This window comes from Xenopus laevis, chromosome 6L, assembly GCF_017654675.1.
Source record: "Xenopus laevis strain J_2021 chromosome 6L, Xenopus_laevis_v10.1, whole genome shotgun sequence".
Classification (NCBI taxonomy): Eukaryota; Metazoa; Chordata; class Amphibia; order Anura; family Pipidae; genus Xenopus; species Xenopus laevis.
Genome location: NC_054381.1, coordinates 68024152 through 68051620, shown reverse-complemented (window position 1 = coordinate 68051620; position 27469 = coordinate 68024152). Strand labels below are relative to the sequence as shown.

Here is a 27469-nt window from a genome sequence, read left to right as displayed (position 1 = left end):
TTATATCCACAAATGTAATACCAGCCCCCTGACCCTAAACCGCCCTGCTAGAACACGCGCCTGCCCGCACCCGCTTCCGAGGTCCTTTTATAGACGCCGCCTCCCCGCCCTGCCAATGACGTTACAAAAGGGGTGGGGTTAGCAGACGCGAGACTATAAAACCGGAACCTGGAAGTCGGATGCCGGCATTTGAAGGTGGTGTGCGGTGAGAGCAGGAGAAGAACTCAACCCGCACCCGCCCGCCACCTGCGAGGAGCACTGCGAGGTCGACCCGAACCCGCCTGCGGGTATCGGGTCGGCCCGCACATCCCAAATATATATATATATATATATATCACTTGCAAATTATGCAGCACTATACATTAATCTATAGCAAAAAGGGGTCTTACAATAATTTAACAGAATAAAATGGGATCAGAGGACCCTTCTTACAACTAAAGGACTAGGGAACATGTATGATCTTTATGATCAATTGGTGATTTTTCGGCTGATTCCTGATCAATCAAGATGCAATAAATATTCCTGTCTTTAGGGATTGTTTGAAGGTTGGAAAGAAGGGGAGTGTAGATCATCAGCTTCCTGTCCATCTGGGAGATTATGAACTGTGAGGTAGAGGACTGCCTCAATTTAGGAGTGTAAAGGAGTCAATTATGAGTAAAACTGCAATGCGTTGTTTATTTTATGTTTCTTTCTGTTTTTACTTCGTTTCTTTCTGTGTGATCTTACTGTGTGGAGGTACTGTATATCTGTAGGAAGTCAAATGGCCTTTCTGGCATTATGGAAAATAGGTTCTCGGTAAGGTAAAGTGCAAGCCAACATTCTTTGCCCATGGTATTAGGAATGGCTTCACACTCAAAGTAAAACCCAGTGTTAATTTGTTGATCCTGAAAATGTAGTGGGTTGCAAACAAGTCCTCTATATTCTATTCTCAACTTATAGGGTTGGTTCACATGAGGAGATTCAGGGAGATTTTGTCGCCTGTCGACTAATCGCCTCGTCTTCTGAGAGACAATCTCCTGAACTGCCTCAGCGTGTTTTCCCATAGGCTATAATGAAAAGTCGCCTGTGCTAATGTACACACGGCGATGCGTTTTCCATAGTCAACCGAAGTTGCCTCACAGGCAAACACATGGAAAACGCATCGCCTCACAGGCAACTTCGGGTGACTATGGAAATCGCATCGCCGCGTGTGCATTAGCACAGGCGACTTTTCATTATAGCTTATGGGAAAAAACGCTGAGGCAGTTCGGGGAGATTGTCGCTCAGAAGACGAGGCGATTAGTCGCCAGACGACAAAATCTCCCCGAATCTCCTCGTGTGAACTAACCCTAACAAACGGACTAGGACCATTTTCTGGGCAAAATACTATTATTTCTCCGAACCACAAAGACAGACTGTTCCTAAGAATAGGACATTCTATAACATACTAAAAGTTAACATAAAGGTGAACTCCACCTTTAGGGTAAGGACACACTGGACGATTTGTCGCCAACGTTTTTAAAAAGCAAATCGTGGTGACATATCGCTCGTTTTGTCTCTGAACAAAAACAAATGAAAGACGCCAGCTCCTGTGCACACAGCGCGTTTGTGAATCGCCTGTAGCTCCAAAACGCACTGAGACCCTTTTCCGAGCGATTTATCAGAAATAGCATGTACTTAGAAAAGCACTGAAATCTCCTAGACACGCACACACATACAGATAAGTAGCAGCAATTGTATTCAAATTACAATGCGAACGCAATGACGCAAGAACGCAAGAACGCAAGAACGTAAAGACGCCAGGTTACAGCGGGAAGCACAAACCGTTTCCGGTTTGGGTGGAGCACGTACCGCACAGAGTAATGGGATACAAATCACTCTGTGCCAATAGTCGCTGTGAATCGTCTGTTCAAAAAAGACGATCGTCTTGTCGCCACGATTTACTTTTTTAAAACGTTGGCGACAAATCGTCCAGTGTGTCCTTACCCTTAATATGTCCATTAGACAAAGAAAGCTTAAAAAAAAGTAAGTTATAGTAACACCTATATGCAGTAAATACTTCCAGTTTATAAATGAGTATTGTACAAAAAATCTACTAAATATATACATTTCAAAATATTTTTTTTACTAATTTAATAAATATAAAGCATGTTGAGTCATAGTTTAGCAAGTTGTTTTGTAGAAAAGCAATTTTCAAAAAATATTATTATATGGTATTTTATTGATCTAGCTAGCATAAAGATTTTTACATGCTTCCGCAAACATTTAAATGTTAACAATATTGATATGAGGCCACAAAATATTGCCATGAGGCCACAAAAAAGCCGCTCCTGATAACTTTAAGATCCAAATGTCCATTTTTTAAACCAGAAATTTGCCTCTTCTGATGCAAGAGAATGCAATTGTGCTCTCTGTACTGGCAGTGGTGGCATCACAGGGTACGAATAGCTACAGAGTGGATCCTCTCTCTTCTGCAGCGCTGTTGATCTGCACTGAAAAGTACAGAGTCTGCTTGAGTGCAGGTACATGGAGCAGAGTGGAGATCAGCCCAAAATACCTGCTTTTGCATTTTGCAGGTCGATCTCCACTTTGCTCCATGTACCTGAATTCAAGCAGAATCTGTACTATACAAGTGCAGATAAACAGGTATGTAGAAGACAGCAGAGGAGCCAACACTCTGTGTGCCCTTGGCCTAAAATGACATTTGAGCTGCTGAGCTGTTTTTGTACTTTGTATAATCATTACAAGACTGAGGGAAATGGAGCGTTGGGTCTGCTGCTCTCAGCTTGTGTTTTTTTGAGCAGGCTGAGAATAGCAGATCTCCCTTCTCCAGCTCTGTTTATCTGCACTTAAAAGTACAGCTTCCATTTGAGTGGAGCAGAGGCTGGCTCAAAAATGTGAAAGCAAGCATTTTCGGGCTGATTTCCTCTCTGCTGAGTATACTTGCACTTGGTGATTTTTTCAATGCAGATCAATGGAGCTGGGGAGGAGAGCGGATCTGCTTCTCTCAGCAGCCTGAAAAAACTACAGGAATCTTAAAGGACATCAAGGATGGCAACAATGGACCTGTGTAATGTAATAATTATCATTTCAATAAACTGGCAAAAATACATTTCTTTGCAATGTATAAAAGATGTTTGATTCTGTCGTAAGAATATTTAACATTACTGGCTTTGTATCTCTTATACAAATGTTTCAGTTGCTTGACAGATTTATAGACAAGCATGTAAAATCAATAGACTAATGCACATCACATTTTAAATATTTTATGAGCATTTTCTTTATTATATTTTTAGAAACCTAAGACATGAAATGATAAAGTTGTTTTTATGGCACAGTGCCGTCAGAAAAGGGGATAAAAATAATTTGCATAATATACAGTATTACGTAACCTGAGTAACAGTAGCCCATCAAAGTATTTCAAGGACTCTAATCTGCTGAAAGACTCCATAGACATTACTTTTAATACACACTGTCCTGTGAACAAACAGTGCATCTGATAACTTGAAGACTGCATTTAAAATGTTGGACAGCACTTATTAAACACAAACATAGACATAGCAGACACACAGAGAGCAATAGCAATACATATAACACATTTCCCCCATAAGCAGTTTTAGCAAAAAGAAAACAAGCAAAATTTACTTTATGATGAATTTCAGTCTTGTCTTCAACACATGGCGCAGAGCAACTTAGTCTCCCATTTGCTGCCCGCATGCGCACACATTTCTTTAAGAGAGTGGCAGGGGACAGAGGTTTTTAGTGCTACAGATGTCTGCCTGGGTACAGATTTACATGGCAGATTAGCTCTGCAGAATTGCAGAGTATTGTATTCTATTACACAGCTACTAATCTCTTATCTGCTATGTAACCTGTGCCTTTTCTCCTTTTTCGGCTTGAATGGCTGCACCTATAGCTACACAGTATCTTGTTTATATCAATGTTTCATCAGTAGAGTGGCAGAGGAACTAGCATAGTTTTACAACGTTCCTGAGAAAGAGGATCAGGGATCCAATTTGGGCTAAGAAAATGAGGGAGGGGTCTAAATTTATGCCTAGACACCTGTCTTAGGAAACTGGTTGGAAGGTGATATTGTTAACTGTAATATTAAATGAAGGGAGTAGGTCAAGTTGGAATATAAGCAATACAGTCTTGGAAATGTTTAGCAAGACTGAGCATTTTTTAAACAGCGTGGGCTGAGACCAGAGTAAAAAAAAGAGGATCTGTGTTCTATCAGCATAAAGGTTATAGGAGAGGTTAAAGGAAAGTATAAGGTCACCAAGTGAGTGAATGTAAAGACAGAAAATACCCTAAACAGACCCTTGGTGCAGATTGACAGAGGATCAAAAGATGAAGAGATCCTGATAGAAATGGTTACACTAAAGGTATGTATTAAGAGATAGGATGATGACCAGTGGTGTAAATATCATACAGTAGACTCCTATCTCTTTTAAACAGATAGAATGGTCAGCTGTATGAAATGCTGCAGAAAGATCAAAAAGTATGACTATGGAATATTGTCCCTGGTCTTTAGCAGCACAGCTGTCATTAATCTTACTTAAAGCCATTTTAGTAGAGTGACCTGTGTGCAAACCTAATTAAAAGAATTGTTGGTGTAAAGAAAGTTTTGGGGCCCCTGGAACTTTCTGCGGTGACACTACCACAGAACCTTCTCCACTTAAATGGAGTCAAACTAGTGTTGCAGCGAGGTAAAAGTTAGGATGAGACGAAAGTTTATGGAAATTTATGGAGGCCCCATAAACCTTGTCAAGCAGAAGTTAGAAACAGAATAATAACAGGCTTTAGCAGGAACAAAGCAGAAGTTTGCTTGGCCAAGGGTATACTGACAGGTACAGATTTTAAAAAAGAAGAACGCTTCAAAAACAGGGACTGACAGACCTAGTTGGTAATGGAAACTCCCCAATGCAAAAGATAAGTCCCCTGAGTGTATTGTGCCCACTGTACTCTTGATTGCACCCATCATATCTAAGCAGGAGGAGAAGAGGACATTTCAGATTGCTGGGCCCATAACAGAGACAAAAATATACAAATAGCACTGCACCAGTAATTTAATCACACAACACCAATTGCCAAAATGCCCCTAAACTGAAAGAGCACAAAATATTGAACATTTTCTTGCCACTTACGGTAGTAACTGAATTTGTGGAAAATCATCTTGCAGTTCAAGGGTAAAAAACACACCTGTTCTGTTTTGGATCTGCTTTGGAGTCATCTTGGCAGCACTCCCTCGGTTCACAAGTTGCAGAATTGTCAACATACCAGCAAGGAAATCAAATTGACTTTTGGGCACAATTCCAAAAGCAATAGTAGTTAGCATTAGCAGAATTTTTTTTAAAACTTTTCCGATTTTCCCACAGAGTATCCTGTGTTGTTCTTCAGGTACAACAATCAAAAAGATTAGTTAATGGTCCATCCAAATACAATGAATGATCGGCGTGTTTGCTTTAGTTCTATAGCATATGGACTTGCACAGTGGATTGGGCAGTGAGAGGCTCATAGAGCCCTGCAACTACTGCAACAGAGTTGATGAATGCGGATAAGCTTGTTTTGGAAACCATTTACCATGGCCATGGGCAGACGTGCAAAAGCACTAAGGGGTGCAAGAGAAAATCCCTTAATCCCTTAACACTTCTGCCTTAGGTCTGGCTGCACTCTGCACCTATTGCTAGGCAGGCCCGAACTGGCAATCTGTGGGTTCTGGCAAATGCCAGAGGGGCTGCTGTAAGATGCCAAAGAAAGTGACTGTTAAGTGGGCTGGTGGGGGCTGTATGGGCCTCTGTGTAGTAGTAATGTCAGGGCCAATTTTGAATCCCAGTCCATTCCTGTTGCTAGGTACAAAAACACTGAGAGGTGCTGAGAGCAGTGTAGGTGGTCACAGGCCAGGCCTGTTCTTATGACCAGACACAGCACAGGTGATAAGTACAGGGATTTATTGCGTCTCAATGGTGCACTGTATTCATGGGACTGGCTGCAGGTTTCTGTCCTTTGACACATGACTCAGAAACCTGCAGTGGTTAAAGGAGAAGGAAAGGTCAAAACTAAATAAGCCTTATCAGAAAGGTCCACCTAAATATACAAGTAAACCCTCCAAGTAGTGCTGCTCTGAGTCCTCTGTCAAAAGAAACACTGCATTTCGTTCCTTCCATTGTGTACACATGGGCTTCTGTATCAGACTTCCTGCCTTCATCTTAAACCTCCTTGCCCTGTGCATGAGCATGCTCAGTTTGCTCCTCTTCCCTCCCTTCTCTGCTGTAATCTGAGCCCAGAGCTATAACTGAGCAGGGAGAGACTCAGGCAGGAAGTGATGACACTCCAAGCTAATACTGTAGCTGCTATCCTAAACAAACAGAACGTTCAAGAGCTTATAACTTCTGTATGGTAAAATATTCTACAGAATAAATATAGCATTCTACCTTGCACTATTGCAGCTAATCTATTGGCAATAAAATGCCTCCGAAGCTTACCTTCTCCTTTACAAGTGACAGGCAGGGTGTTTTCACTGCTTCCTTCTGAAGCATCTGTAAAGGGACTTTTAAAGCAACCCTGCCAGTTTCTGAACATAGTAGTCAATGTCATATCATTGGTTACAAGATTCTGAGAGTTAATTCTAGTGACAGGTATTCTAGTGCCCTGCACACCGCGCATACCATAATATGGCTCTTTTTGACCCTTTCCACTCTAACCCAAACCAGGTCACAGCTACAGGGTTTTCCCCAAATCTTATTCTAGAGAGGCTGCTATATTAATATACTAGAATATATATATATATATATATATATATATATATATATATATATATATATATCCTGTTAAAACTCTTTGAGGCCCATATTAACAAACCAAATAAATGGCAGTTCAAATGTAGCAGCATAGGGCTCATTTATGACTACATCTGAAACTGTGGTATCAGATAAATGGAGCCAACTTGCATTGGCAATATTTAGGTGTTGGTCCCACCTCCTGTGCCGATTGATTCAGGGGAACCCTAGAACAATTGTCACCTTCATGCTGGTGGTAATTCCATGGCTTCTTTTGTGGGTTGAGACATAGACGCAGGAAACTTACAATATGTGAATAAAGTGCACTGGCAACTATTTCCGTGCAACTCTGTGCTCAGCTGCAATGGTGCTGGTATCATGCTGTGAAATCTGCTGCCTTAAGTTTTATTTTTTTGTGTGATCTGCTTAATTAGCATCAAATGCAGGTACAACTTTATTGTCCAATGCCTTGAAAGCTAGTTCCAGGACAGGAACCGTTATTTTCTGTTTTATAGATGGCGCTTTGTGACAGTAGGGATAGAGAAGGCCAGACAGATAGTTAACATCAGATAAAGAAGCAACCAATAACAGAATAAAATACTGAAATTAAAAATTGATGGCTGCATTAATATTTAAAATAAGCTCTCTGTCCAACACAAACAAGGGAAAGTTGTGCTCACCACTAGTTTTTAAAATCATTAGGCAGGGGTGCAATGAGGGTGTGACCACAAAATACATATAGACAAATACAAGATTCCTCTGCACTCAACCCATTATCAATATATTTAAGACAGAGACATTTTGTGTATACTGCTACTGAAAAATGCCTTACCCTTTAAACAAAACAGGGATTGTTTGTCCATATATTGCAATATATTTAAGCTGGCCAACTACGTCAAAGTCATCCCATATCTGGCCCTGTTTTGTTTAAAGGGTAAGGCATTTTTCAGTAGCAGTATGCACAAAATGTCTCTGTCTTAAATATATTGATAATGGGTTGAGTGCAGAGGAATCTTGTATTTGTCTATATGTATTTTGTGGTCACACCCTCATTGCACCCCCGCCTAATGATTTTAAAAACTAGTGGTGAGCACAACTTTCCCTTGTTTGTTATAGTTCTACAGGAGCAGTGACCAGCTCCATTTTGTAGCTCCCACCCCCTCCAACTATAGTCAGGTGATCCCACTGGTGTCTAATAAAAGGGCAGCCAAGTTTGGGAGTTTTACTTTGAAAGCAGCTAGTAAGTTGCAGGTAAAACGTATTCGTCCCTTTTATAAAATGTATAATGAAACCATAGAATTCTTAATGAATCAAATGAAAATTGAGCATAGGACTGGCCAGATATGGGATGACTTTGACGTAGTTGGCCAGCTTAAATATATTGCAATATATGGACAAACAATCCCTGTGTTGTTTAAAGGGTAAGGCATTTTTTAGTAGCAGTATGCACAAAATGTCTCTGTCTTAAATATATTGATAATGGGTTGAGTGCAGAGGAATCTTGTATTTGTCTCTGTCCAACACACACAAACACACAAATATATAGTGAATAAAAATCCTCCTCTTGTAAAATATAAGGATATTATAAGTTACCGAGGAGTTTCATGACCATATAAAAACACGAGGCCGAAGGCCGAATCTTTTTATACAGGTCATGGAACTCCGAGGTAACTTCTAATATCCTCATATTTTCCAACTGGGGGTACTTTATTTATTATAATACACAAGTTTCAGTGAGTCATGTGACAGAAATGACATCAGAACTCACCGTTTATAATTGATGACATCACTCACCATTTATAAGGATATAATTTACAAGATATACATGGCTTTTGTGTATTATATCTATCTATCTATCTATCTATCTATCTATCTATATAAAATACACAAAAGCCATGAATATCCTATAGATAATATGCTTATAAACGGCTCTTAGTGATGTCATCAGTTATAAATGGAGTTTAGTGATATCATTTTTGTCACATGACTCACTAAAACTTGTGTATTATAAAAAATGAAGTGCTCCTTGTTGAAAAAGTAACCTCAGAGTTCCATGCCCTGTATAAAGCTGACATAGTCATGAAACTCCTCTGTGACTTATAATATCCTTATATTAGGGCTCACGCTCAACAATTATGGGTAATCGAGCTGCTAACAAGAGACTGGTATGGACTGTAATTTCTTGATGTGGTTGGCTGCAACTGGTGCATTATATTCCCAGCAGCTGCTGTAGGTGGGACCTAGTATTGTTAGCAGTGAGGAGGGTGTCAGGGAAACAAAGGGTGGCAGTCACTTGTGTGTAATATAAACATTCTGATTGCAACAGATCTAGATAACAATAGAAATGAAAACACCAGACTCAGTTTTGGTAACAAATCGCCTCTTCTTAGGGGCGACAGTCTTCCAGAACTGTCTTCCAGAACTGCCTTCCCCTACCTTCCCGTTGACTATAATGAAAAATCGCCACTCGCATAGCTTCGTTTTCCGAAGTCGCCAAGGTTGCCTCACGAGGAAACTTTGGGTGACTTTAGAAAATAAATCCATGCACCTACCTAAATCAGATTCAATGATATTAAGACATTCTGAAAGGAGGACTCGGCCCAAATCATTTCCCCCTGCATGAATTGCCAAAACGGCAGGGGAAGAGGTTATCCTGCTACTCGCCACCACTTCAGGAAGAACCGGCAACCACTGTAGACATCCTGTTCCCTGACAATGAAAGTTAACACTCTTAAATGAGAACTAAAGAAGTAGGCTAGAAATGTTGTACATCATGTCTTGGGCTTCTGTACCAACCTAAGACAACCACAGCCCTTTAGCAGTAAAGATCTGTATCTCCAAAGATGCCCCAGTAGCTCCCCATCTTTTCTGCTGATTCACTGCACAGGCTCCGGGCAGCTGTCAGTTACTGAGCTTATGGACTGACTTAAAATATACTGTACATATAGAATAGAAATGCAACGTTATCAGGAACCTTGCACAGCGATGGGTACCTACAGATGCACAGGTGGACCCTATGGATTCCGATGTTCACCGACGCCGTTTTGGGGCCCCGGGCTTTCTGCTGCGGGAAAACCAACAATTGCATAATTTAGAACAAGTCTGAAAACAAGGTACTGGCAGGGATAGATGTAGTCAAAATCAAGCAAAGGGTTCAAGGCAGGCGTCAGGAATCGTAGTCAAGGGTCAGGCATGAGTCAAAAAACAGAATATCGAATTCAGAATAAACGTTTGAGCAGTAACAAATAACTGAAGCCAGCTTGGGTACTTTCAAAATGAAGACCTGGCTTTTTAAAAGAGATTTGGTGCCAAAGTTAGGCCTAGGGCACCTAGCGGGAAGACCGGTGTTTCCTGCATCTCTACCTGGACCTCTCGCATGAGCTGTCCCATGAAGAGGTGTAGGCAGAGGAAGCAGACTTGGAGGAGGAAGGCGATGAAGAAGAGGACTGTGAAGCAGGTCCAGACTGAGAATTAAAATAGGCCCTGGAATTTCAGGTAAACAGAGGCCCAATCAGCCCACATTGAGGCCCAAACAGCCCCCACCAGCCCACTAAATTGTGACTTTCTATGGGACCTTATAGCAGCCCCCCTGGCATTTGCCAGAACCCACAGATTGCCAGTCCGGGCCTGCTGTGAAGAGGGGAAAAGTTCTCTCACACCTTGTTTGTGGCTGGTGCTCTTATGGGTGGATGCAGCTCTACCCCTAGATTTCCTAGTAGCATAGTGGCTAGTACACCTGTGCGATACTAGGATGGAGATCTGCTACCACCAGTGCGTGCCCTCCTGCCTGAAGAGTGGAGCTGGCTAGCACTAAATCACAGGCCCGGAGTTGTGGCGAGGCCATAAAGGCCCGGGCCTAAGGTGGCAGAATCATAGGGGCGGCATGCCACCAAGCTGCTTGCTGAGGAGCAATGGTGACACGGAGAGGTGTGCGCACGGCGGGCGCTAGGACCGGGCTGCGGCAAGGCGGTAGGACTGCGCAGCCTAGGGGTGCCTGCACTGCATATTCGGCCCTGCTGAATCATGGGGTTGATGAGAGTGGTGGGGGGCTTTGTGTAGGGTTGCAACATGTTTGGTTTTGACCCTAACAGTTTGGTTTTCCTAAGGTCTGTTGAGGTCTCAACTTTCTGTTTGGTTTTTGTCTTTATGAAACCCGAACAATAATCTGGCCAATAAAAAACATTTAAATACAACAATACGCAACTCAACTTATCATGGCTGTTATTATCAAGTACAGTTAATGTCTTATTACAGAAAAAAAATGTCCAATCGATCAAAAATAAGCAATTGTTTTTTAAAATTAGCATTTCTGTATTTTAGAGCTTTCTTGATAAAATGGATCCCAAAACATTCAGAAAACTGAACAGAAATCGAGCAATTTGCATCTAAGTGATGCACTAACCCCACCCTGGCGTCATTACACCACTGACATCATTGTTCCTTCCCCTGATGTCATCATGCCCACCCCAACATCACTGCCCCTCCCCCTGTTCGGGTTTAGCCTTTGGCAAAGGTGGCAACCCTAGCTCTGTCATAGTGGAAGGTTCCAGTCAGGACTGTGATCTGGGGTGTGATCACTACCAGAGGAGCATTCATTGGTGTCAGCTGCAGGGGCAGAAGGTCTGCCTGAAGACTAAGAGGGAGGGGTGAGCTGCTGTGGTGCTTGTGGAAGGAGCAGGGGTTAATGAGCAAAGGGAGGGAGCAGCTGCTCTGGGCTTCTGTTTAGTCGGGATCTACCATCAGCTGTAGCAGAGGGGTAGACTGAATGAGCTGATGAAGGACCTGCCTCCTCTGTGACATCATCAGCTGCTGCCCTAGCTGTGCTCTGTGTAGCTGGAACTGCAGGCACAGCTTTTTTCTTAGATCATGGGGACTGGGGCTCGGAGGGTCAGGAAGGGCGAGATAGAACCTACTTTGATGAACTTTGACCCTGACTGGCTGCAGTATCATGGGGGAGGGGGGGATATACCTTCTCTCTTGACCCTCTCCCATCATGCCTATGCAACCAGGGGATCAGTCTCCATTATGGGAGACCAGACAGGCTGCTAAGCCTACAAATTTTATACCAGCCTTGCTTTAGTGCCCATAGCCAATCCCTACGTAGTCAGTCCCCTCCCAGCAACTCCCCACAGTCCTGGGCACCCTTTGTTAACCACTTCGGTGCCATACATACAAGCTAAGTACAAGGGGCTTGAAAATATGAGAGTTAATACTGATATTGTTCATAACCAAAGGGCATGTTAACCGAGCACAATGTACTATATATGAATATGAACGTTTAACATGAGGGTGGGAGAAACTACATAGAAGCTTAGAGAGCGGAGTATAACGTTGAAAGCACTACAGAAGAAGCATCAGAATTCAAGTTTTGACTTCACAGGCACTGTAAAACTTCCATCTCCCATCATCCCATCATCCCACATCAAGTTGTTTGTGCTTAGCTGGAATGCAAGCTGCATATTAATTCTTTACAGCACTGCCAGGACTGAGTACTGACAGAACGATTGGGAGGGGCAATGGAAGGCAAGGGGCGTACCCCGAGCAGGCAGTGTGTGTGTGTGTGTGCTATGTACGTCTAGTTCTCTGGCTTCACTTGGGACACAGTAGGGAGTGAACAGAACAGTGTCAGCTGCTCAGGGTGTTGATGTCATTCTACTGGGATCCTTCGTACCTCATTTAAACTGATATCTGTCACTAGTCTTCCTGGTGATTGGAGATGAAAGGGTGGGCCCACTGATAAGGTAGGGGGGTTAAAAGCATTATGGTGTGTGTTCACGTATATCCATCTCAAATTAAACCTCAGAGCACATCGGGCAGCCTTGCAGAACTGGATGCAGAAGATATCGCCGCAGTTTATATAGTCTACGAGAGGGAGATTTCTTATTGCCTTAGCTGAGTTGTTTTTGGAAAGAGTGCAAAATGGGGGGCAACCTTGGGTGCCATCGGTCCATCCCTAAGGATCCCTCAGATCTATGCCAAAAGAGCCGCAAATACAGCGCAGCGTGCAACTTCAGCAACATCCTGGTGAGTCAGGAGCGACTGAACATTAACACTGCCACTGAGGAGGAGCTCATGACTCTGCCGGGGGTGACAAGACAGGTGGCCCAGAATATAGTGGAGTACAGGGAATATATTGGTGGCTTCAAAAAAGTAGAGGACTTGGCACTGGTGAGTGGGGTGGGAGCTGCCAAGCTGGAGCAGGTTAAGTTTGAAATTTGTGTGAGCAGTAAGGGGGGTTCATCCCAGCACTCCCCCAATTCCTTGAGAAAGGACACAGAATATGGGCAGCATCTGTCAGCTGCCAGGCTCAATTTGAACACTGCTTCTGCTTCCCAGCTCATGAACCTCAGGGGGCTGACCCAGGAGATGGTGGAGGATATTGTTCAGTACCGCAGTCAGCAAGGTCCACTGAAGAGCATCGAGGATCTGGTAAAGGTTGACTCTATTAGTCCATCTTTTCTGGATAAAATCAGACATCAGGTTTATGTCCAGAGATCGCGTCCTTCTTCCGCACATACCAATGGAGGGTTACATTTTATGGCAAAGCCTCACCCCAGCCCAACCTCCATAAGCCTGCACAGTGAAGACTTGGATTTTCCACCTGGGGGGCCCACCCAGTTCATTTCAACTCGCCCACCTGTGGAGTTGTTTGGTGGTGAGAGGGAGGGCAAGCCTGTCCTTAGGGTGGCAACCTGGAATCTGCAAAACTGTAGCCTGGACAAAGCCAACAATCCAGGAGTGAGGGAAGTGGTGTGCATGACCCTGCTAGAGAACAGGTAAGATGCTGAGGTTGCCGACAGTCATTACATGCAACAGTCCCTCCTCCTTATAATTAACATGCCTCTCCATGGCTGCTGTCAGAAGGGCTAATGAATCATTTTCTTTTCCAGTCATTTATACTTTCCCCCTGAGAGACATAGCCAGTGCTAGCTAGGCCTAAATGTACTGAACTCCAGTGGTTAATACTGGCATGCTAGTCATGTATAGCAGCCTAAGCAGTGACATTCTTATTTAAAGAGCATTTTGTTTTCTGTGATTTTTTTTGTGTTTTATACCATTATACCAGGGATCCCCAACCTTTTGAACCCGTGAGCAACATTCAGAAGTAAAAAGGAGTTGGGGAGCAACACAAGCATGAAAAATGTTCCTGGGGTGCCAAATATGGGCTGTGATTGGCCATTTAGTAGCTCCTATTTGGATTTTCAACATACATTGAGGCTCTGTTTGGCAGTACATCTGGTTTTTATACAACCAAAACTTGCTTCCAAGCCTGGAATTCTAAAATAAGCCCCTGCTTTGAGGCCACTGAGAAAAACATCCAAGGGGTTGGAGAGCAACATGTTGCTCACGAGCTACTGGTTGGGGATCACTGCATTATACCATTAAAAGTAGTACAATTTAAGTCTATGGGGCAGGTTCCCTAAAGGGCGAAATGACTAACGCTAGCGAAAATTCGCCAGTGTGACGTCATTCGGAACTTTGTCGATTTCCAAATGGGCGCAGGCATCACTTCACTAGCAAAGGAGATACGCTAGCATTGCTTCGCACTCTAACGCCAGGCACACTGACGTAACTCTGCAAATTCACTAAGATGTGGTTATTACTGAATGTTACCTCATTCGCCAGACTTGCCTTCGCTAGCTCAGACCAGGCTAAGTGCAATTAAGTGCTGTTTTTCCAATATTGAAGTGTAAAATTTAACGTTTCACCTTCTTATGTATTTCTAAGGCTAGGGCCAGACAGGGCAGAAATCAGATTAGATTCAGCCCCCAACTGCTAGCAAAATCCACCAAGACTGTTTGCGCCAGAGGCAACACAAAGATTCCGGACGAGAGCAGAGAAGAAGATTTGGCTACTGGTTAGGTGCTGAAATCAGCCTGCGGATTTCTGCCCTGTGTGGCCCTAGCCTTAAGTGTGGTGGCACACGGGGAGATTAAATCTTCGTTACTGTGGGCGACAAATCTCCCCAAAATGCCTTCCCATCGGCAACAATGTGTTTTGCTGGCGGGATGGCATAAGTGTTGCTTCGTTTTCTAAAGTTGCCTGAAGTTTCCTTGTGAGGCGGCTTCGGAAAACGAAAGTGACTGGTGGTAAAACCCATGTGTCGCTTCAATCTCCCAAAATTGCTTGAAGTTGCCTCAAGAGGAAATATCAGCTATTGTAGAGTAACTTATCTTATCAGTACTCTGCTTCTGTAAGCTGTTTATTCTCTTTCCTGATCCTAAAGGCTAATACTAGCTACTGATTGCCAAAGGGGTTGTGATAACTTTTAACATCCTGTAACAACACATGTTGGCACGTGTTTACGTGGCAAATAACAGATAAGCTCAGTAGAATACAGTGGGTCACATGTAATTCATAGTTATCATTAACATGTATTTATCAAATGCCAACAACCTCTCCAAACAAGCATATCTGTTCAGTGTATGGCCAACTTAAGGGTACTGTCAGACGGGTAGATTTGTCATTCCATTTAAATCTGTGTTCCTTCGGGCAACAAATTTCCCCAAAATGTTTTCCTACCGGCAATAATTGAAATTGCTGGTGGGAAAACACACGAAGCACTGCCATCAGCTATTTACTTTATTGCCAGTAGGAACTAATTTCTGATAGATCTGTCAGCAGCAGTAGTGCAGCGTAGCTGTTTAAAAGTTGCGGGCGACCCATCTCCCAAAATCTCTCCGTCGGTCACTGCCCTTACAAGTGGCCGACAAATCTCCCCATCTGTATTTACTATGCACATATATTGAACTAGAACAGAGGGTGTAACTAAGTATTAGAGTTACTTTTGTTCAACTAATGCAGTGCTTTCAAACTTCTCTGGTACAGAGGGCCAGAATATTTCTGGCCTGAGTGGTGGAAGCCAATCTTGACCACACCCTTTTTAAAAACCATACTCACTTTGAACCACACCAATGTCATCACAAGAAATATGAAGACCATTGTGGTTGCACAGCAAAACACCAAATGGTTGGTGCTCACTGCAGGGAAATCAACCATCGCTCATATGTGAAAAACATTTGTCATATTTAACATGCCTCATCCTCCCCTGTGGGTAGCAAAGTAACCCCCAGCACATGATTATACACCTTAGTATTTCCAAGTGCTAAGAAACCCCCAGGACAAACTCCCACCAGATTCACCTCCCAGAGTCAGGGCAGAGCAGGCAAAGTATGTCGCACACACAGAGGCAGAATATGGCACACACAGAGAGCGTATGGCAGCAGAGTATGGCACATACAGGCAGAGTATGGTACACACTGCTTAACCAGTATAAAAAACTTAATTGGAACCTGTCTTCAATTTTCAACAGAATGCTTCCTTGAAACCAATATTTATATACCAGTACCACTGTTTGAAAAAATTCCAGAATTCACTGCTATTATAATAAAAATACACCTCAAAATAAAACTTTGCATGTGTATATTTATACCTTGCGGTCTTTTAAAACTGAGATCTGTGATAACCTTTAAAGGGGGAGTAAACCCACCCCCAGCTTCTTCCAGCTCCAGTTGCAGGTTTAAAGAACAAAGAGCCAGATTTACACACATTAGGTAGGATTTGCACTGGAGGATTATACTTTTACATTTTAATCCAGCTGCTGGCCTTGGAGAGTTAGAAAAAAAGCAATAGTGCTTTACAAATACAACCTTTATGCAGCTGGACTTCAGCTCCCAACATGCTTTAACCATTGATAATATGTTAAAGTATAATGACCTTTGTAGTCCGGCAGAAACGGTGTTAAGTATGTTTGGGCATTGTTAACTTAAAATTTGCCTTTTGAGTACAGAAGGCACAACTCCAGATGGAGCTAGGAACCTGTTTTCATTTTATAAAGAACCTCTTACAGTGTGCTAAAAACAGATTTTTCGAAAACCATTTTCAGTAGCACAATTATCTCAAACACAGAAGGCCAAAGTAAAAGCACAAAAATACAAACTCTTGCGTTTCTTCACCAAAATCAGCAGTGTGTGCCTGCACTGGAGTCAAGCAGTTCCGGGTGCGGGCAGAAGAGGAGGCTAATGGCCATGTAGGGGCTGATTTTAGCCACCTTGCGACAGTAGCTTAATAGCTTCTGGGCATGCCACAAATCCTATGCTCATACTTGACCTGGGGTATTTCCCAGGCTTTTTTTGCTCAACAGCTTCCCTCACTCAACACTAATCTGTCTTTTGCTGTTTAATGTCTACAGCCTGCCTTCAGCAATGTTAATTAGCTGTTGAGAAACAGAGAGGGTGTAGATCCCATAGCTTTTCATAAAGTTATTGGTGTCTTAAAATAAGATTATGCATTTTTGTACCGTTTTGCCTTTTCTGCCATCTTTAAAATACTCTGGATACAATGGATATATTGTTTAAATTTTAAAAGCGGTGTGAATATCCACCTCACATTTCTAGTGAGTTTTAAACATCTCTTATGGTGCACACCAAAAGTAAAACCTTGATTTAGTGTTGTTTACCTTCATATATTTAAAGTCATGGTTTCTGTGATTGTCCAGTCTATTCTGCATAGGCATTCCAAGATAGCTAGCATGCAGTTGATTGTTGTCAGCACTGTTATATTGTTAGCACAGGATAAGAAAGAGCTGTAGTTAAGAAAATCAATGGCACTTTTTCCATCTCCTGCTTGGAATCTATGGAATCAGAATGCAGAACAATAGTTAGCCTTGTTAGTATGCTGCAGAGGAGGAAAGCATCCTGGGATTCACAGCTGCATGCCGGTAAGAATATGTTCATAAATATTAATCTCATGTACAGTTTCATAGAAATATTTCCTTTCTCTGGGACGAAGAAAAAAATATATAATTGTCATTTACCATAAGCGAGATTTTTAAAATAAAAAAACAAACAGAGTTTAACAGCAAAATAGTTTTTAGCTTTTATACTGCCAATTTGGAAAGGGTTGTAATGCCACATTTTCTTACACTCATATTTCATTATAATATCTATACAACTTCTCATTTCCACTACCCTTTTTAATAAACTCAGTGGTAAGGAAACAATAAAAATATTTTATTTCTGCACTTTTAATACATTTACAGAATTCAGTTTATAATAATTAGTGTGTGGCTCTTGCAAAGCAGGGAATTAAGTGAGATCTGTTGCTCAGTCCATATACCAAAAGGACCACACACATGCAAAGGTGAGTTCTGAGATTTTATCTTATGCATCTTTTGATAGCTTTTATGAACGGACTTCCTTCCTTGATTTTTTTGCATGCAGATTTTGAATAATTATTCACAATATATCAATAGGGGATGAGATGACTGAGGGGAATTGAAAAGCATACTGCCTGATTAATAATGTTTCAATGTTTGTTATTACCCTCTAACCTCCTCATCCAACCCCTTTGAAGTTAGATTATAGAAATAATGTGGATTACATTACTAGTGTAATGTACTACTGCCTCTGTTGGTCAAGGGCTGCTGCCACTCACACTTGCCTTATTTTTGCATCTGTGTGAGTTAGGCCACAGCACTAGTGCAGAGGTGCAGTTTCCCTTTACAAATAAATGGTCCTTGCAATGGCTTCTTCAAGATTGTATACATGTGACAAGGCACACATACACAAACACGCTAAAAGAAGTCCTGACACTGGTTACTTACTGGCAGGAGTGGCCCGTATGGTGATAAAAATGCCTCTTGTGCAAAAGCCCTTTTGGCCTTCAAATATTTTTTCTGAAGTGTTGTTGTTTCTTTAAAAACAACAACTGATATATAAGAATAGTATATAATATATGGTACACTTGATAAAGGGTAGCGACCCGAAACATGTTGTGTAACCACAAAAAAAAAGTTTTGCAGAGAGTTTGCGGGAGTTCTCCTTCCTTTACTGTTTTGATTTACTGCTATATAATAAGGCTATTATGGCTTTCTGCCCTAAAATCTGCTCTGTGTTTTCTTATAGGCTGATGCTATGTCTGTGACTGCACTTGTAAAAACAAGTGGATTGGCTTGCATCACCTTTTCCTCCGCATACATTTCTACACAGGCAGAAAATACAGCTCTAACCATGGAGACTCCAATACCTGTATTTGTTTTCCCCAGAGATAATTGGTAATTTCTTTGGATGTCTGCTGGTCCTTGAGGAATGTGCACCTTGAAAAAAGTTTAACGTTTAAATATACACAATATACCCGTAAAAACTGACACCAGCAATAAATGTATATTTACTAATGCAAGAAGCTTGCCTGGTAAAATGGGAGTTAATGGCACTGGATGACAAATATGATGGCATTGGCACTACTGAAACAAGTCTGAGAAATTCTAACAACTGGGCAGTAGATATAGCAGGCTGTTCCCTGTAGTGTAGAGAGCACTATTAGCAATATAATTTTTTACCATACTACTTAAACATACTACTTAAACAGAAAATATATCTATAAACACTAATTCACTGGGGATCCCAATATGTTTGCACCCTCCAGTAAATGTAGTTGCTTTTAGATGGTGAACCAATTGGTAACTTTTCTCCCAAGAGCAAATGTTACTTTTAGAAAAAAATGCACCAGCCCAGAAAACTGCAGAGATTCCTAACTTATTTTAGGGTCAGGCCACACAGGGCGTTTTGGGGCGATTTGGTCGCCTGGCGACTAATCGCCTCGTTTTTGCGGCAAACAATCTCCCAGAACGCCTTCCCTGACTAAAATGAAAAAACGCTGGCACTAATCACACGCGGCGATTCATTTCCGAAGTCGTCCGAAAACGATCAGGCGACCAAATCTCCCAAAACGCTCAGTGTGGACTTACCCTTAACCATGAGACACATTCAAATGTAAAGAGAGTTGGGGAGCAACACATGCAGGAAATCATTCCTGGGTGGCGCCACATAAGGGTTGTGATTGGCTATAGGGAATTTCTATTCTATTCTTGTTAAAGGAGTGGAAAAACTGCAGTAGATTTAGAAAGCTTGTCCAATTATTGCCAATTACCAATTATCTCTGGGGAAAACAAATACAGTTATTGGAGTCTCCATGGTTGAGCTGTATTTTCTGCCTGTGTAGAAATGCATGCGGAGGAAAAAAATAAGATACATGAACGATTATGTTTGTAGGTTGACTGGGCTGGAGCTGCATTAACAACCTGACAGATACTACTTTCAACAGCAGTTGCATTTAAATTTAAAACAATTGAATTAATTAAATGTATACTGGAAAGTTGAATTACTTATCATGCATTATCATCCTCAGAAATTTGCCTTCAAAACAGTACCTAAAGGGAAAGAAAACAACACATTCAGTGTTATACTTGTGGTCACTATAGCTTTTAGAAATCTGCTACATGCTGAGGAAAATCAGTGACTGTGGGATCGTTTAGTAAGTCTAATACCGAATGTATAATTAGACATGCATCTGTTAGGTGTTTTCGGGAAAGGGCCTGTCAAATTCAGCTTGAGAGAATGAAGGAGACCTTTAGTTAAAGGGGTTGTTCACCTTCCAAACACTTTTTTTCAGTTTCCAGAAATAAAGACTTTTTTTCAATTCCTTTTCTTTTTTTAAAAGGGTTTTTATTTTGTTTTTAAATGACATACAAACAAGACAATCACAGTCTATATACAGTTCAGCATAGACTTTACAAAAATATCTTCTGACAGAGCAATCACAATACTTATACAGTAAAAAAAAAGAGAGCAAAACAGTTTGTATCCCTGATTAATGGTCTTTACACTTTTACCGGGAATATCTAGGCAGGGGGGACCTCTGGAAGCTCAAGTGTTGGGTTGGCATCTAACCATAAGGCCCAAATATTATCGAATTTTGTAGGAGAGCCTCGAGCTGCATATGTTAGTTTTATAAGTGGTAAGGTTTTGTTCACAAGTGTTATCCAGTCTAGCAATTTCGGTGACTCAGAACTCATCCATTTAATGGCAATTAGTTTTTTCGCATAAAACAGGATTGCTCTCATTAGTTTCCTTGAATTAGATTGGGGAAGGAGATCCTCAACTACTCCCAGGAAACACACTTCTAGAGACTTAACCCTAGGCAAAGCCAATTGTTCGTCTATTACCCATTACCTCAGACCAGTATCTGCTGATGTGCAGACGTTCCCATACCATATGCTCAAAGCCCGCGTTTGCAGCTTGACATTTTGGGCACTCATCATTGGATGATCTCCCCATAATTTTCAGCTTAAGTAGAGTAATATAGACTCGGTTGAAGAATTTAAATTGTATGAATCTATCCCTAGTGGCAATTAGAAGGTCATATATATGATCAGTTGCTTCTGCCCATTGTTCCTCCCCAAGCGCAGGAACCACCTTAGTCCATTTAAGTTTTGCTTTGGCAAAGGGGGTAGGTGTCGTTGGAGGCAGCAATATGTATAGTTGAGAGAGCAACTTATCAGTCTTGAGCTCCCAGAGTCTATTCTCCCATATGGTTGTGCCCATTTCCAGTTTGAGGGAACCAAATTGTGACTGAAAGGCTTCAATTCCTTTTCATGTTTTATTTTTTTATTGTTTTTCAAAATTAAAGTTTAAGTTATTGTTTTTCAAAATTAAAGTTTAAGGTTCCTGTCTCTGGTGTGTCAGTCTGGCAGCTCAGTAATTCAGGTGCAGATTCTGAACTGTTACAATTTGCTACATTAGTTGATACATTTCTCAGCAGCATCTGTGGTATATTAGCAACTAGTGTATCAATTTTAACAGCTGCCTTTAATGAAAGATGCTTAAGACAAAAGAAGGTTAAAAATGAAAAAAAAACTTCCATATTAGAAAAACGGTCACAAATAGAAGATAGAGCTCTTTATTTCTGGTAAAAACGACTGAACTGATAAAATGTTAGAATGTGAATTAGAGGTAAATGGTTTCCCCCACAGAGCTTGGTTGGGAGAAAGTATTTTGTCCAAAAACTCATGAGGGAGCAAAGAACCCCTGGAAAAATACTAAATATCAATGCAGACCTGGATTAAAGTAAACATAATTTTATTCACTGTGTGTGTCAAGGGGGGTGGGGGGCTCTTATCCTTTATTGTAATGGATAGTGAATGCTAGGAGTATACACTGAACAGATTGCATATAAAAATACAACTGATACCCATTAAAAGAGGTAAACAGGGCCCTGTTAAGTAAAGCTTGCAGTGTAATATATTAGCACACAAAGGGGTATATTTATCAAAGAGTGAAGTTAGAGATCGCTACAGTCCTCTAGAGTGAAATTCCGCCACTCTCCATTCATTTCTATAGGATTTTGAAAGGCGTATTTATCAAAGGATGAACTTTCACTTCCACGCATTGACAAATACTCTTTAAAAACCCCATAGAAATTATAAAACCTCCATAGAAATGAATGGAGAGTGGCAGAATTTCACTCTAGAGGACTGTGGCGACCTCATAGTCACCCTTTGATAAATATACCCCTTAGCCTATAAGAAGGGCATTTAAATGAGTAGAGAATCTCTTGAAATACTATATTTTAGCACATTTTCAAGTGATGGTGTGGGACTAGGTTACATTTTTTCTTGTTGCTCAGTATTATTTTTTTATTTTCCATAAATTATAGCATGTCATCAGATTCCTGCTACCACTTTTGTGTATACTGTATATTCAGTATTTATGAACTGTCTTTACATTATAAGCCCATGGTTCCTGATCTGAAGATATAGAGAAATATCATATGGGGAGTAGTGGAAGATGGGAAACATGGAACCCAGTCAGAAGAAAGCACTTGCTACAATTTATAGTTTGTTTTTTTAGATATCTTGTTTCCTTGTCCAGTAAATGACCCCAGTTGTAATTACAGTATTTTCACCTGTTCATTGAAAGGGATACTGTTGCCTGTGTTTGCTTGTGCAATCGCTTGTGTAAAGCTGGCCATAGATGTTGAGATTTTTAAAAGATCCGATCCTCATCGTGAGACCATGATTTTCTCGGAATGATTGTACGATCGTACAAATTGACCATCAACTAAAAAGACCAATTTGGCAGGAAAACAAAGGGGAGCTGCCTGCTTGGCCCTGCAAACATAGATAGATTGCACTGGGACCGACAAAGATTTTTTGACCTGGCCGATCAATTTCCTGACAGATGTCGGCCGAAAAATCGTAAGATCTTCGATCATTTGATCGTTCGCTTCTCACTAACCGCACAATAATTTCGAAGGATTGGTCGGACTTCGCTAAAATCGGTCGTTCGGCAAGAAGAATCGTTGCATCTATGGGGAGCTTAATTGTAGTTTAGTGTTGGGAAAAAAAAACCATTTAATTTAGCTTCTGATGAGAAAATTAGCAGCCATCTTTTGTACACATAAAGGAGTTTATTTCATGGCATTCATGTGAAAGTTTTTGTATTTCCATTCTGCAAACAGTGATTAAGCTCTGTATTTTTTTTTCATAGCAGAGATTTTAGTTAATTTTAGTAATTTTAGCCTAATGTCGGAATAGGCATTTTTTCCACAATTGGGGAAAACACTTATGCTGTGCGATGTTTGTAGTAAGTGACATCTATGGCAGCTGCCTGTCACTGCACACTTCGGGATTAATTAACTTCCATATTGTTTTAGTTTCCCTGAATCAAACTTTATAGTGCTAAAAAGTGTGTATTTCAATTATTTCTTGTACCATGAATAATTAATTATTTATTGAGTGTAGAAACCACAAAAACTCTAATACAAAACTTTGCCATCTAAAAGCTGGCATGGTCATGTAAAATATTTATTTAATTCAAGGCTTTTGGGTTTTTAGGGTTTTTTTCCTCATAGTTACATAGTTAAGCTGGGTTGAAAAAAAGACCTTCAAGTCCATCACCTCCAAATGAATCCCAGTGCATATGCTATATATTCACATTCATACCATTCAGTGTCGGACTGGGATATCAGGCGCCCACCAGAGAACCTTAGACCATGGGTCCACCTGAAATATTAGACCATGGCTCCACTTTTCCTCTCCTCACTCAACCTCTTTATTCCCCTAGTCTTTTATATTTACTTACTATATTCTTCCATTATTAAGCATTGTTTCCCCATAAAGAAATAGGAAATTACCATGAAATCGGCTAAATGGTCAGAGGGCCCACCGGGAATTTTCCTGGTATCCCTGTGGGCCAACACTGATACCATCCTAAATATACTCACATAAACTATATACCGTATAGCAATATATATATATATATATATATATATATATATATATATATATATATATATATATATATATATATATATAGCTATACGGTATACATTGGTATATATATATATATATATATATATATATATATATATATATATATATATATATATATATACTAATTGTAGTATCAACATACACTATGATACTATGATATATGCTTGTCCAAGAAATCATCCAAGACGCTCTTAAAGGCATTAACTGAATCAGCCATCACAATATCACCCGGCAGTGCATTCCACAACCTCACTGTCCTCACTATGAAGAACCACCTACATTGCTTCAAATAAAAGTTATTTTCTTCTAGTCTAAAGGGGTTGCGTCTGGTGGGTTGATCCTTCTTATGGGAAAAAAGATTCCCCACTATCTGCCTGTAATAATTTAGGGATACCCCCAACAAACTGCCATTTAAGTGTATAACTCGCAATTATATTATTTCTACCAAAGTGCATAACCTTGCTTTTCTCGCTTGTATTCAGAAATGTCAAGGTTTTGTATTTGTTCTGAATTTTTTTAGTTTGTATTTCCTGGCAACTATTGCTGCCACATTGAAAGATAATGTCAATGTAAGACTCTGTAGGATTGTTTTGTGGCTCTGTATTACAAGCATCTGGGCCATTTGCTATTACTATAAATGCATGAATGGACTGATAAGGGCAATGGTACATGGGGCAGTTCTAGACATTTGCCACCCAGGCATTTCAATAGCTCTCTGGGTGATCAGTGGCAAACTCTTGGACCATTGGGGGCATTCATAAGTCATTGATTGCCATTAGGAAACAAGCATTTCAATTGTTCAGAGGGCGGTCGGGGTCAAATGTCTGGACTTGCCATTGGAGTCTATATGGAGCTATTATAGTAGAACAAAACCCTTAAAATGAATATGGCTAAAAATGCCATATTTTATATAATGAACTCATTGCATCAGCCTAAAGTGTCAGCTTCTCAAACTTGTCACAGGGGGGTCACCAACTTAGAAAGTGTCTGCGACATTTACATGCTCAGTAGGCTCTGAGCAGCTGTTGAGAAGCTAAGCTTAGGGGTCATCACAAATTATCAAGCAGAAAATGAAGTTGGCCTGTAATATAAGCTGATGCTACAGGGCTGACTATTGAATTCTAAAGCTAATTCCACTGGTTTCTGAGCTGCCTTATATTGTGGCATTTATGTTCTATGTATACTGTATATTGGGAGTCGGTAGCTAAGCTCAGTAAGTGACGGCAGCACAGAGCATTTACAGTGAATAAGTAGGAAAACGATGAGGAGCTACTGGGGCATATTCACAAACACAGATTTTTACTGCTAAATGACTGTGGTTGCCTTGGTCTGGTACAGAAGCCAAGGACATAATGTACAAAATTTCTAGCTACTTCTTTAGTTAAGCATTAGTCTGAAGCATTATGCATGAATTGCACTGTGTTTATCATAAAAGACCAGTTATTAAAGCTTGTGTAACAAATGTTCTGGTATTTTAATCAAAGGGGATTCTTATGTAACAACACTTTCCTTTTTATGCATATAATTTGCTGTTGCCTGTGTGTGTTGGGTTTTGGAGAAAACTAGAAAATCAGACAAAATCTTTGTGTTTTTATTATTTAATTTGGCAAGTCGTATGATAATGGATGTGCTTTTGCTCAATGGAAAACCAGCGAGACTTTACGGTTCCCCTGTAAAATGAATACATGGCATTCAGAATGGCACTATGGGGCATATACTGCTCCTTAAAGTCAATAGGCAGCAGGGGGCTTTAAACACAGGCCAAGAATCAGCCAATCCACAGACCTCTGCTTGTGTGTGTTTGCAATAACAAGCTCTGCATCAGCTTGGGTGCAAATATGGAGCAGATCTTGCCACCGAAATGCTCATGCAAACATTTAGCCTGTCTGCTTTTGCCTAACCCCCTTCTCTGCCTGTCAATGATCCTTACTAATTTGCATATTAGTGAAGGACAAGCACTCAACTAAACCTTCATCAATCAGCGACAGCCAGATCTTTGTGTGAATATGCTTAAGCTAGAGTTTTGTCATCGAGGGACACCACTTGAATTTTTAAACACATCCCAGGAACCTAAAGGACTGTTTTTTTGTATAATAAGACCAAACATTATTCTAAGCAACTTTTTAGTTGGAGAAAGAAATTGTCCAATCCATGTGGGTGCCAAATGTAGTTCACCCCCCCCCCCCCCCAAGGATTGGAATGACATCTGATTCTCTGGGCCAGTGTTTATGTTTGCAGAAAACTGCACTGGCTGGGGAGTTCTTGTGAGTGAGCGATCCTCTTCCTCTCGTGGCATGTACTGTAGACCAAAAAAAAGTCCAGCTTTTAACTTTACTGCACTTGTGTGTCTGCATGAAGAAAGAAATAAGGAAGAAAGAGGATCAATCGCTCACAAGTAGCCCAGGCTCACAAGTACCCCAGCAGACAGTTTTCTGCTAACTGGAACACTCCCCCGTGGTATCAGTTTAGTCATTACAATCCTTGGGGGCAGGACCTCCATCAAGGGGGCACAAAGGGTACAGTTGTACCAGGCCCGGCCTATGCCAGACTTTCCTGTACTTTTCGAAGAAGCCAGGCCCCCCGTTGACAGAGCCAAAGACTCGAAGCAATGAACAGAGACAAAGCCGCAAAAAAAGACCCGAAGCCACGAATGGAGCCAAAGTCATGAAAAAAATACCTTATGCCATGAAAAGACCCAAAGTTGAAGTCCTATAACAGTGAAAAGACCCAAAGCCACGAAAAGAGCTGAAGCCCTAAAGCCACGAAAGGAGCCAAAGCTAAAGTCCCGAAGCCGTGAAAGACCCAAAGCCACGAAAGTAACCGAAGGAAACCGAAGAACCTGTCATTACCGAGGACAAGGACAAAGAACCTAAGGTAAGTTCCACTGAAAACCTCTGGTCACCAATTATTTTAATACTCTATAGGCCCCTGGCCACCAATGTTGTATTTTTACTTGTAGGGGGGGCTGGCCACCATTTTTTTAAAAAAAAATTCAATGCGGCTCTTGACCACCAATGTGTGTGGGGTCTCTAGAGAGGGGCCTGTGACGGTGGGTCATACAGGCCCCTGTGATTTCTGTTGTCGGCCCTTATTGGGGGTGCCCTAACATTTGGCACACCCATGGATTGGACATTTCCTTTTCCTTTAAACTTTTTACATGGTTTTCATGTTATTTGTAAATGTAATTTGTAAATAAATTGTTTGGTTATCTTATACTTCTTCCCTGGGTATGACTCATTAAACAATGTAACATGAATCAGATTTCCTGTAGGTCTTTTAATCTTCTGGCTTGCAACGTTGTTTCAGGAGTCTGTTCCAGGAGTGCAGAGAATATAGACAGCCAGACAGCTGCTAAATTACATTTATAAACACCTTAAAAACCTTTTAAACCTTAAAACCTTTTCGGGCGAGGAAAATGTATCGCGCAGAGTGCCATCCTGCCAGCGATTTACATTTAAGCCAGCGGGGAGGCAGAATGGGGACTAATCTCCCTGAATCTGCCGGTGTGCCCTGACCCTTAAAAAACATTGATTTTCATGTTGTTTTCCTTTTGCTAAATCAACAAGAATGTTCAAAACTTGTGACTTTAGAGAGATGA

The 27469-nt window shown here is 41.1% G+C and overlaps 1 protein-coding gene across 1 annotated transcript in view; it reads left to right on the top strand.

Moving 5' to 3' along the window:
* Nucleotides 1-12397: 12397 nt before the first annotated feature.
* eepd1.L (endonuclease/exonuclease/phosphatase family domain containing 1 L homeolog) overlaps nucleotides 12398-27469 on the top strand; it is a 42618-nt gene continuing 27546 nt past the window's right edge. The window contains 1 exon segment of the mRNA NM_001091639.1: nucleotides 12398-13534. Coding sequence (NP_001085108.1) covers nucleotides 12678-13534 — 857 coding nt within the window. The 5' untranslated portion in view covers nucleotides 12398-12677.